At 31.2% G+C, this 13,697-nt stretch overlaps 1 protein-coding gene and 2 non-coding genes across 4 annotated transcripts in view; 2 read left to right on the forward strand and 1 right to left on the reverse strand.

Annotated features, from left to right (window-relative positions):
- LOC126769937 (uncharacterized) overlaps positions 1-13,697 on the reverse strand; it is a 411,147-nt gene that overhangs the window by 380,204 nt on the left and 17,246 nt on the right. The window contains exon 1 of one of the 2 annotated variants that reach the window (XM_050488950.1): positions 1,850-2,268. The exons of the other annotated variant lie outside the window; for it this stretch is intronic. Within the exon in view, the coding sequence (XP_050344907.1) occupies positions 1,850-1,887 (38 nt within the window). The 5' untranslated portion in view covers positions 1,888-2,268. Of the gene's footprint in view, positions 1-1,849; positions 2,269-13,697 lie in introns of those variants that run through there. 2 annotated transcript variants of the gene reach the window in all.
- Trnag-gcc (transfer RNA glycine (anticodon GCC)) lies at positions 10,417-10,487 on the forward strand. Its single transcript has one exon. It is a non-coding gene; the product is annotated as a tRNA-Gly (tRNA).
- Trnae-cuc (transfer RNA glutamic acid (anticodon CUC)) lies at positions 11,384-11,455 on the forward strand. The gene has a single exon. It is a non-coding gene; the product is annotated as a tRNA-Glu (tRNA).

Raw genomic sequence — 13,697 nt, forward strand, 5'->3', positions numbered from 1 at the left:
CACTTGGAATATATAGGGAAAATACTAAGCCACATTATTCGTAATTAGCAGTAGTCAGGGTGTGTATGCATGTAATATTTTTATCTTAATAGAAAAACTAAGCATACTACTAAACAGCTTAGCCTTTTACTTTGTATTTAAACAAAAGCTGTCTTAAATTCACTAGGGTTGTCATTCGCCCCGGTTTTTGTTTGACCTATTTTTGTTGGTGAACCGGTCTTCTGTAATGTACGCTACATTTGCTTTGATAATTTAAAATTAATTAACATTTTATTTTCAGAAGGAGACAAAGTGTTCATAGTTTGTTTTAAAAAAAAAGTTTCGTATTTTTTTGTAAGATCACTTTTATTTTGAATAAGTCATTTAATCCTTGATTATACGTGAAAATATAACTTAGATTTAAAATTTAAATTTTGATCGCATCGAGATTAATACCAACATTAAGAATAATATATTTACAATAGTAATAACGTGTCTACTTGTTTTCTGAAATCTAAGATTTACCTAACAATTGCAATGAACGACCTGTTTTCAATGTGACCCCTGAGTTATAGCTCTGCCTACGCGGTAATTATTGTTAGGGACATGCTTTATTACTAGGGTTGACACTTGTCCCGATAAATTACACAAATGTCACGTACCGATTTTTTCTATGTAACTTGTTTTAGGCAAGTTGAGTAAAATTTGAAAGTCAAGTTTGATTACATCGTAAATATTTAAAATTCGAATTATAAGCAAAACCTATTGCAAGCACTTTTTTTAATTTCCTAGTTTTAGATGTAAGATAAACGTATATGTTAATATATCTTATTGGATAATTCCATTTAAGGTAAATCAGGCAAGCGATTATATAAATATGTATTTCAATTTCCGTGATTAAAACACTACAGGACAAATTGCCATAAACGACTTAATTTTAAAACAAGCTACTTTATTTGGTGATTGTTTATAAATATATATATATTTAATTACACTGACATGTAATTACATTCTAAAATTGCGTGTTTAATTGAATTTCCTCAAACAAAAGAACAAAAGGTAATATTTTTTCACGTTAATTATTAAGTTATTAACGCCGACATCTTAATAGGCATCGATTATATAAAATTTAATATATAAAGTCAAACAAAACGTGTAATTTATCTAAAATTCACATATGACCTTACTAATCCTTGATTAGTGGGTAATTAGTTGGACAATGCTCTGTCTTCTTCCTTCGATTTAATTATGACAGAAAGATAAAAATCAATTTCTAACTCCACACCCGATAATCAACGTTTCCAAATATCTATATATGTATGTAACACCCATAACCCAAGTTTTAATGTAGCCAGTAAGAAATATTAGTAATAATAAGCAAATTTTTAGGAGTATGTTTGTTTTTGCTATATATATTATAAAATATATATATATATATATATATATATATAATATTTTGCTATATATAATATAAATTAAAAACTGCAATCCAAATTTTAAATAAAATATAGTTCACTTGAGTGTAAGCCTTGCCCAATTTAATACATTCTATTTATCTATTTTGGCAACCCTTTACACTTGCATATTAAAGCTTCAATAATTCATAAATAGATTTTATCAACAAGGCCTCAAGTTTAGAGTAATAGGTCCAAAAATTAATTTAATTGATTTTCTATAACATTGAATATCATTACCGCTTGTTTTATAGCTAAAGTATTTATAGTAATGACTGTATCTTGTCACTTTTTGATCTGTTGTAAACAATGTGCTGTTATGTGTTTGTCATTGTTTTCGCAACGTATTGTTTTTATTATTCAATATAATTATAGCTAATCAATACTCATTGTTTAAAGAGAAATAGAGCTCGTACCTTTTTGGTTTCCACCTTTTTATGAACACTCCGAACATGTTGATTGAATCCAAGAGAATTATTCACAAATATAATAGCACGATAAACATCACTAGCACACATAAAAATATTCTATTCACTAACACAATAGTTAACTCCACTTGAGAAAAAAATTAAAATAGCAAAGGGAACGAGTTTTTGAAAAAAAAAAAACTAGTCCATGAATCGTGCACGTCAAAACGTTCTAAATTTAATCACCCCATCACTGTTTACAAACAGAACTTAACCGATAAAATTCTAAAATCGAACACTCAGTGTCATGAATGAGTTATCGATGCGGTCAATGATCGATTTTATCGATTTCGTTTGAGAACGAAGTTGAAACGTCAAATTTTTATTCAATATATTTATACGGATGACACCGCACACGTGCACCCCGCGCGACGGATGCAAGGCGACTGACTGGCTCACTTGCAATATGCAGCTGGTGTATATCCCGGTGGCTTTGTATTAATAAATTTTAGATGTCAACCGCTCGCGAAGCTAGTTGAGGCTGAATGGAACGCCGTTGCAGTCTTTGATTTGTTATGGGGCATTTATTCTGCCATGCAAACAGTTTATCTTACTTAATCGCTGAATTTATTGAGAATTTTGACAAATGCTTCGAATTTGTTATAAAATTGTCTTTCGTTTTGTAACAAAGGCAAAACATCAAACACGTATCTATTAAAATTTCATAAAGTGATATTAAATTTTTAATATATTAAGTAGGTATGTCAAAAAACCAAAAGTATTACTTTCATTGTGAGTGTTCTGGAAAGTCTGAGAAAATGCAAATTGAATCGTGAGAGAAAAATCGAGTGTGAGAAAAATCGATATCTCGTAAGAAAGTAATGAACTGGGTGACCCAATTTCACAGAAAGGCATCATACCGAGAAGAACGACTCCATCACGGTTTTTTAAGTCCAATACACTGTAGCCCCAAGCCATTTTAATAAAACACTAGAAACATGGAAGTAATTAGAAATAACAATACGATTTGCTCTTCGTGTTCTGAATAAAAGAAAAAGATTCATCCGCAGCTGTAATTACAAACCTAAGTAATAATACTGAACTACTATTTCTGAAACGCCACGTTTAAGATTACATCGGTACTTGAAAACTTCGATAACGCAAATGTGATTGTAATAATAATAATAATAATGTCCTCCAGACCGATTTCGGCCACGGCAGCCAATCTCAAGAGAGATTAGCCAACTACGCAGGAGATTTTATAGTGTACAAGTGTGTGCGCAAGCACAGGTGCACTTTCTATTCCCTAACTCTCATAATCCGATGGGACGGCAATCCGACACGACAGGAAAGCAGGCACAGGACCAACGGCTTCACGTGCTTTCCGAGGTACGGGAGTGAACACACTTCCATCTTCCAGACTCCGAGCTGCTACTGAGAATTTTCTTACAGACAAACCCAATAACTTTTTATTAGCCTGACCTGGAAATTGAACCCAGGACCTCCGGGTCTGCGGCCTTATATTAGGCCACTAGACCAACGAGGCCGTCAATGTGATTGTAAACCTTATAATACATTTATCGCAAAATATTTACTACCGAAAAACAATTCAACAATGTATAGTAATTTATTCAAATATATGTATAATATGTAAGTAACATATTTGTGGAATTTGTATTATAAATTGTCAATTTTGTTCTTAACAAGAAATCTGAAAGTGTACCTCCCCTGGACAAGGGTGTCTCCTCTTTTTGGATGTTATTACACGACCATAACCAAATGAATGTTATTTTATTAATGGAAAGGATCGGATCGTGAACTTGGTTTCATTGATTTTCTAATGTACATATTGATTTGGTACACGCGTATTAAATCAAAATTATCAGCTACCAACACGTGCAATTTTGTGTAATCGTTTGAAGAAAATAATAGCGGTGTAAGACGTTTGGATCTCAAAGTTCCCATGTCGGCTGACGAAGGGATTTTTTAACGAAACTTCTTGGTAGATAAGTCTCTAAAGTAACTTCTGTTTCACTGTGATTTTATATAATAAATATAAAAGCAACGACATCAGAAAAAAGTTCTTAGCCAATTGATAACAATATATTTTTATAACTTAATTTGATAAAATAGTTCGTCCATAATGGTCGTTATCACAGTGTGTGCGCTAACACAGGTGCACTCTTTACTCTTTCACTCTCAATCGATCTCAATCGGCAAATTCGACACGACCAGAAATAGTTCAGGCGCAGGGCTAACGGTCAAAGCACGTTTGCTTTCCGAAGCACGGGAGTGTACACACTTTCAAACAAGTACAACTCAATAACTTTTTATTGGCCCAAGCCAGGTTTTAACCAATGACCTCGGGATATGCCTGATTAGCTTGCAACTATACCAAAGAGGTATTCAAGTGTGAATTAATGTTAGCAACTAAAAGTTTTTGTCACCGTTGCCATACATGCGCATGTTGGTGCGATTCACTTATTAAACCACCAATCAACCCAACCGATACGATATTCCGATCACGTTGATCATCCAATAACAAAATTTTCGTTTTAATTAATTCCAATGCGGATAAACGTTCCATTAGAACGATAATGCAGTATTGTGTTAATTTCTACTATATATTGATACTAGTTCCTGCACGCAGATTCTTCCGCGTATAAACTCACTCACTTTTGCAGTTAGACTATTATTGAGGATGGATGACATTAAAATATTGTGTAATACTAAGACACAGCAATCATGTTTGGCACATAAGGGTATATGTTTTAAGGTTGCAAAACAAATATAATATTGAATTCATATTTAACAGTAGTTTTCGCAAATTGGTCGAAATCTCGTTTTGAACATTTTTTTCTACCCTTATTTCTCAATTTTTTTTTTCCAAAAAGAATGATAGAAAAAGTTAATGTAAAATATATTAACTTTGTCTTTGCCTATTTTTATACATAGATAATCTTTGAAAGTAGTGAAATCAATCGAAATCTTTAATAGTACTCTAGAGCTATTCTGTAAGAACAAATTTAAAACTCACCGGAGATAACGGTCGTAAAAAGTCAGAAAGTGATATGCGACATTGACAATAATAATTACAACATTTTAAGAATGCACGCATCAAAATAGTATATCACCATAAGTTGTTTGTCACCTTTCTAAGGGTGAGTAATGAAGTAAGTTCCTACAAAATAACACTGAAGTTCATCCCCGATTTCTAAAATAAAAATTATATTAAAAGAAATAAGCTGTAAGTCTAGATGAACTAAAGTTAATTATTAAAACTAAGCAAAGAAAATTGACGGTCGCAATACCTTGTCTCAATAGCAAGTTATACTCTGAAGACGAAGTAGAAAAGCGAACGTTGATATTTTTCAAACGGTCTTGAAAAACTAGGTCGCGCGGTTACCCCTCTTGGGAAATGTCAAGAGAATTAGTTAGGGCTACTGAGGCTACGGTTTTCGTTACATTTGTACCCACGTCCATGGAAAATACGGGCTGTGTTTATGTGGATCAATATTTGTAAGCATTTTTTTTCTTTTTCTTGGATACGTATCTCCAAAGTCGTGTTGCCCGTGCGTGCGTGCGTGCCCGTGGTGTATCCTATCTTTAATTTATTTGAATGTGCCTGTAATTCTATTACCAGACAGCATCACAATATACGTTTCAGGATTTAGAACTATGGACACGTCGTAGAGACCAGGTAGCTTCTTCATTGGCTCGGAATGTGTGCCAGTTGACTATCTTAAGGGAGTGTTAGTTTTCTTTTAAGCAAATATTGAATAGGTTTCTTTTTAGGGAGATTGAGGTCATAGGCATAGGTGAAAAAGTTGAACTACATAGTGATAGGGTTTTGGGGCTTGTGCTTGGCCCGTCAGGATACGTACCATCCACTTATCACATATTCTACCACCAAACATAAATACTTTGTATTGTTGTGTTCCGGTTTGAACAGTCAGGCCAGCTACTATTTTCTAGTCCTATTTAATAAAAACAAACTACTAAAGTGAGCAAGTTTATAATGTATTTACAAATTGAATTATCGTTATTTATTTAAGACAATTTAATAACTGTTTCCTTACACAAACGAAGACGAAATATATTATACCGAAGGCGTATTTTAAACAATAACCGTTTTATTCAATGGAAGCTGTCTCATTCTCACGAACATGAATTTCACGAATTTCAATTTAGAGTAAGAAAAACAATTTGAAATGTCATTAAGATAAACAATTTTGACGCTTTGACGGAATGTTTCGTTGTATTTTAATTTCAACATTATTGTAGTAAATGTTGAGATGGCCCAGCGGATAGAACGCGTGAATCTAAGCCGATGATCATAGGTTCAAATCCGGACAAGCACCACTGAATTTTCATGAGCTTAATTTGTGATTATAATTCATCTCGTGCTTTACGGTGAAGTAAAACATCGCGAGGAAACCTGCATGTGTCTAATTTCACTGAAATTCTGCCACATTTGTATTCCACCAATCCGCATTGGATCAGCGTGATTGAATTAGATCCAAAACCTTCTCCTCAAAAAGGGAGAGGAGGCCTTAGCCCAGCAGTGGGACATTCACAGGCTGTTACGAAAGATACCATTATTGTAGGGACTCGAAGAGAATTGATATACTTATATATTATGCAATATGTTGCAATATAATTTATTGGTATTTATTAGGTAATATTAATATTATTTAAATAGTTCTTTGTTAAATTTACATAGATGATAAAATTATACAACATAAGAGCTCTTAGTTTCAAAGTCACATAGAGAGCTATACTAATATTATAAAGGCGAAAGTATGTTTGTTTAATCGTTACGCTTACACGTCTTAACTACTGAAACGAATACTGAAAAGTACATAGGACACGAAACATCTCCCACCTCAAATGCGGTTAAATTCGCGGATTGAAACTAGTCTAGAAATGAATAGCCCTTTATCATGAAGCCATTTTTTTTTCAAATGGACCTGGTAGATATTAGTTCGTTCAAACAAGCAATGTCTTGAGCTTTATATATAAATATATGTATATCTGTAGACATGAGATGTATATTATGAGACACAAATAATGACACCGTGCACTCTTAACAAATGAGTTTCTTGATCTCAACAATATCTACAGAAAAATCAGCATTTTATCGTAATAGCAATAAAATTGATTGACATTACGTTAATCTCAAATTATTTTTATAACATTTATACTAATATAAATGTATAATGTTATAATTTTTATCTTCTAAAATTAATAGCTTATAAAATAAGTCTTTTGTATCGTAAAGCATTACAAGTTCTTTTCAAGAATGGATAAGGAAAATACTTAGATCGTGCTGTAAGATATATCGAGAATACGCTGTATACATACTTGAGTAGAAATGCTTATCGATCAATACACATATGTATATATGTATATATACATACAATATTGTAATAAAGTAAGTTATTTTGTCTTTTTGTGTTTTACGATAAAGCTAGTTCGAATTAAATGGAATGCAGTAATTTTTTTTTTAATAATAAAATTTAAATATGGGACATACGATATATAGCTCAATATACTTAGTATGTTTATTTATGCGTATTTATGTGATATAATTTATTATGTCAACATAATGAGATACTAATAGTGAACGGACTATGACAGATACAAAATACTTTATATGAAATATTAGCAAATCTCTAAAATGTCTAAAGAAAAAATCGCACCAATATATTATAGGCTATATTTTAGATTAAATTAGTCATAGTAAGCATTTTTATATTAAAAACTCATTAACTTAAGATAACTATTGTTCAATTTATTAGACGCACAATTATTCCATATCGAAATAAATAATAATGTATTACCTCAGATATATTAAATGAATAAAAACATGTGATAAAATAGAAGAGCAATAAATAAAAGAAAAGCGTGCACAGAATGTTTATTATTTAAAACATGTCAAACGATTGGACTTATTTTACAAGTAATATGGAATAGCTAGTTGTAAGTAAATTAATAATAAAATTCATTTATTTTATACTGTTGCTTGTTATTATTTGTGTGTGGCAACCCTAAGTATTGAAATTTGAAGTGGCTTCTCCAAGCTATTACTTTAATAAAACTACTTGAAAGAAAACCTCAAACGGTGCAGCGCTTTTTATATAGGACTAATTAAATTATTATAATTTTATAAATAGTAAAATACATTCGCTGTTATTAATTGATATAATGTATAGTAATAGCCTGTGAATGTCCCACTGCTGGGCTGAGGCCTCCACTCGTTTTTTTTTTTGAGGAGAAAGTTTGGAGCTTATTCCACCACACTGCTCCAATACGGGTTGGTGGAATATTTAATATAATTCGTTTTTAACAGAAACATATTATTCGATCATATTTAATAAGATTGAGATAAAAACATTTTGTATCTCTGCTTTCAAAACAATTTTCTTTTTAAAGTTAATATAGTTACTTGTAATGTAACAAAACCAAAATAACAATTATTTTTATTTTCCCGGTCTGTGCGATAATATTCAAACCGCATATAAAATATAACTGGATAACTATAGAGATTATTCTAAAGTAATGTTTTGTCTGTATTTCATTAAAATCGGTTTAGCCTAACAACTTATGGCCTTACTTATAAACATTGCATAGCAGTTATTTAGTTAAACAATGATTTCTCCCTTTCTATCATTATTGATTTGACATTCGAAAGAAGAAGACACGGCTTTGTTTAACTAATCCCGCTATACACCGTTTATAACTAAAATCTAACTAAAGTTTACGTACATATTTATTACACTTATAATACAAAAATATATCGCTTAAATAAATAACTAAGTATAATGAATGATGGGACTTTTTTGTTATAAATATTTAACTCAATAAAAAACTTAACCCGTTGCGGGCACGTAGGTACGTAATACATAATGGTCACTTCAGCAGCACAGCGTACCGTTTTGTCCACTAAATAAAATATGCAGTTGTAACATGCGAGGTCGTATAGGCCTTTATACATCCTGTTAATAACTTTAATATTCCACCCAACGATTAGCCTTATTTCGATTTATACCCAAGGGAGATAATACAAGATATTAATTTAATTACAAAGAAATAAAACATATCGTTGATTATACAGTAAGGAAAATATTGTTAATATTCTAACACCCTTATAAACGTTGCTTAGCGGCTGTTTCGTTGAACTCGTGATTTCGGTCTTTCTCTCATTAGCGACTTGACATTTGAGAGAAGAAGACAGAGCATTTTGAGCATTTTTTTTAAATATATAAGCTAGCGCTTGACTGTTATCACACCAGATGGAAAGTGATGATACAGTCTAAGATGGCGCGCGCTTGCCTAGAAGATGCTTATTCACTCTAGACTTGAAGGTACCCATATTGTAGGTGGAGGGAAAAACGGAGGTCGGGATCGTATTCCAGCATTCAAAAAATCAACCGCTTAAATGTTTATAAGTAATACTGGTGGTAGTTAGTTGTGCAAGATCGTCTTGGTAGGTACCACCCACTCAACAGATATTCTACTGCAATACAGCAGTATTCAGTATTGTTGTGTTTCGGTTTGAAGGGTGAGTGAGCCAGTGTAATTACAGACACGAGGGACATAACATCTTAGTTCCCAAGGTTGGTGACGCATTGGCGATATAAGCGATGGTTAACATTTCTTACAATGCCACTGTCTACTGTTTGTCCACTGTCACTGTGGCGTTGGTGACCACTTACCATCAGGTGGCTCATATGCTCGTCTGTTACCTATACTATATAAAATATATATATAAATAAACAATAGTATTTTTCATTTGTTTAACTGTCAAATGTTGTCCAAAATAGGCGATTGCCATATAACGACGATTGCCATGATAAGGAATAAAAAATTTAAAAAAAATCTATGAAAATATATTTAATTCAAGTAGATTTACAAGCACATTTAAATTGTTATTAAATTAAAACAATATTAATTAAAACATTTTAAGCATGTTTAAATTTTAATAAAGGTTCAGTAGAAGTTAAAAACTTTCCAGTAACTTTCTCGTCCTATATAAAATCAGCTTTACCCGTGATTATTCGCAATTGCTATAAACGAAGTCTCGTGACCATCAGAGCATCGAACCTGCGACCGTCACGCCATGCGCCATGAATGGTTCTGGATTGCGTTGCGGTAATCCTAGGTTATTTGTTTACGGCCTGCAGCTAAATTTGCTAAGATCTGGTATTTGACAAGATCCTTGCAAAACAGTGTTTAATTACAATTACGTAACAGATAGACAGACATTCTGAACACTATCAGAATGTCTGTCTATCTGTTTTTATTATATGTATTAAATATTTACCTATTAAGAAGATAAATCCGATGGATGTTATAATACATACATAAAAGCGAAAAATGATTAAAAACCAATGTAGAAATAGTACAGATCATTTTGTTATACATATTGTATTTTGAACCTTACTTTCATTAATATACATAGTTATTATATCACAAGAGATTTGAAATATTGTTTACAGGTGAAGAAGAAAAAAATGATAAGATGCAAAACAAGTAGTCTGAATAACAACGAAAATTTTGCAATATTGTCATAAGCATCGATGGTTCAGTGGTAGAATGCTCGCCTGCCACGCGGGCGGCCCGGGTTCGATTCCCGGTCGATGCAGTGATTTTTTTTTATTTCTAGTTTTTTTTTTATTTCTAGTTTTTTTTTATTTCTAGTTTTTTTTTATTTCTAGTTTTTTTTATTCTAGTTTTTTTATTCTAGTTTTTTTTTCTACTTTTTTTTTTCTATAATTTATACAATGTTACAGATTGTTAATTTATTTATTGTAAATATGATGAATACAAGCCACTTTAAATTATATTTGAAATTAATTTACTATAATTACTTTTTTATTTAATTGAATTAATTTTGTGAAAATCATAAAACATAGTCGTTACATTTTAACTATAATAGTAATAATAACGGGTTTTATTACAATAAAGCCACAGGGACTTAATATAAAGCATCCACGCATTAACATACTCATGAAATATTTAAATATTCTGCACACGGTCAGTTAATTTAGGAGACACATCATTCAGGTCAGTTAACGATACCAGTTAAATTTAACCAACCTACTTAGTTAAGACTCTTATACTTACTCATTGGCAAAACCAGATCATTATAATTTTAATATATTAATAAAAATACGTCTAGAACCGAAATAGACGAGTGGTTTGAAAACATGGAATTTACGCGAACGTTGTGAGTTCAAATCTGAGCAATATTATTTTAATGTTCGTGTGTTTTCAATAAACCTTTTATTCACAGAATTGCGATAAATAATAAAAAGTATAAAATAATAATTATGTTTATATTATATTTAGCTGTGTTTGAGTTACTTGCCGGTTATTTTTAGTTTACATATTTTTAGTTCATAAATACTCGTGAGAGCTACACATATATTTACATACCACATACCGAGATGAATTTTAGAAGAAAATAAAAATCAGATGATTATAACACTTCAATGATATAATATTATATAAGCATTATTTTCAACCTCTACCACAAGATCCGATATGGTCTAGTGGCTAGGATACCTGGCTCTCACCCAGGAGGCTCGGGTTCGATTCCCGGTATCGGAATAATTTTTTTTTTAAGTAAAATAAATATTAATATATATATTTTTAGTTGTTATAATTATTATTGTTATTTTTATTGATTTCATTAAAATAATATAATTTGTATTTGCTTTTGTATTATTTTCTTTAAATATACTACTACTAGTGAGCGTACTGAAAAACGTTTTGACAACATAAGTGTTTTAAAAAAAAATTATTACATTTTATATTTTTACAAATTATTTTCTTTCTATTAAAAATAATAAAATACTTATAAATTTCTCTAACGCCAGTTTATCTGTTTATAGCATCCTGACTAAGTTGCGTTACATAATTAGCATTATACCGTTATAACCTACCCCACTACCGTACACTTCCTGGTGGGTAGCGATGGGAAGCGAACCGTGCTAGCAACTCAACCGCAACCGGCAACCAGCAACTACGCAGGTTACAAATTAATTATTATTATCCACAGCTTGTTTTGATAGTCTCTAAACAGTCTTATCACATTAGTAAATATTATGCACTACGTAAATATAATGGTTTCTTTTCAAAGGACTCGAGCAAAAATTGCTAATTCGATTTGCATCGAAGTCTTACATTATACTGAACTGCATTTTCAAAAAAATATATAGAACAAAAAAGAATACATATGTATATAAGAATCAAATTTAAAAATCAGATAAACTGTATGTTTTATATTTGTATATAAGTATGTCATGCGATCTTAGAAGAGTCCGATTATAGCTTTTAAGTTTAGTTACAATCATATTTATTATCAACTAAACCACCAAATGGCGTTGGAGAAGAGAGGAGGCCTTTCCTCAATAGTTGAACATTGTTTTTTTTTTCTCACACAGATATAAAATATCAATTAATTTTAAGACGTAACCTACATTGAATGATCTAGATTTTTTTATATAAAGTCTAATAAATTCGAAAATAATACACACGGCTATCTAATTACGAAGAATGTTAGAACCAACTTAGATATCCCAATGAATTAGTCATACGATGTATCGTATGACTGATTTTCTTCCGTAAGTGCGGTCAATATATTATTTTATCATTTATATACTTTATTACTTGTGTCATCAATGTAAATCTTCGTGTTATCCACTAATTCCTTGTCAAGGGCAATAAATAAGTTGCAAGATTTATATATTCGCGTGACCAGTTCAGTGTTTATAAATTATCATAATTTCAACTCACATACAAATATTTCGACGCCGTGTCCAAACCGACAAAAATGACAATTATTACAGCAACAAGTATATATATATACATACATTTCTTCATGAATCTTCGTACAATGGTGAAGACCGTATTTGTCGCGTTTATCGCGTTCAGACAGACATGCAGGACGTATTTTATAATAAATAGCGATTTTATATATGACTAACGCTAACAATGAGTTTAGGATTGATTTTTTCCACTCTGTTTTCAAATTTAGAACGGTTTTATAAAAGTATGTACGTAAGTTCTATTTGTGAAAACTATAACATTTTTGAATAGGCTACATTTTACAATTTTTTTGTCTGTCGACCTTTTGTTACTAACTGTAACTTTTCCTTGTTAAATAAAATAAAAAATCATGGATAGTTTTTTAGATATTTGGTAATAAAACCAAAAAATAAATCATTTCGTCCAGCAGCCAGCAGTGCCATTCTGTTAGTAATCACTTCGTATTAACTCTCGTGAAATGCTGAAAACCGAAAACGGTGACATACAATCTTCATACACATTCTTTAGATATTATTATAGTCGATGTCGTATATCACTTCCTGACATTTCACGACCGTGTTCCGCGCTGAGTATTAAGTGTCTTCTTACAAAATATCTCGACAGGCCAGTTAAGCAATATTACGCACTATTTTATTCCTGAACATTTTAAGAAACGAGAAAGATGAAGAAATGATTGATTGATAAATTCGCACAGCCCACACCGATAGGTGTAACAACTTTAACGGGATGAAATGCACAAAAAATCCTTTTGTAATATAAGTAAGCACTAATGAAGTAGTTTTAAAATTCATCACCTTAGATGAACGTTTTTATTATAATAAATACATACTTCTATAATGTGAAAGAATACACAAAATATAAGAACGGTATAAAGTAATATCTTTTCAAAGCACCTTTAGTTATGTAAATGAAATTATCACTAATTTTTGTTACATTTGCAAATGTGCGACACTGTTTGAATACAAATATACGATTTTTTCGCGAAAAACTCAAAATAGTGTGAACCTTGAAATTTTGTTCC

The sequence above is a fragment of the Nymphalis io genome, chromosome 8, assembly GCF_905147045.1.
Source record: "Nymphalis io chromosome 8, ilAglIoxx1.1, whole genome shotgun sequence".
NCBI lineage: Eukaryota > Metazoa > Arthropoda > Insecta > Lepidoptera > Nymphalidae > Nymphalis > Nymphalis io.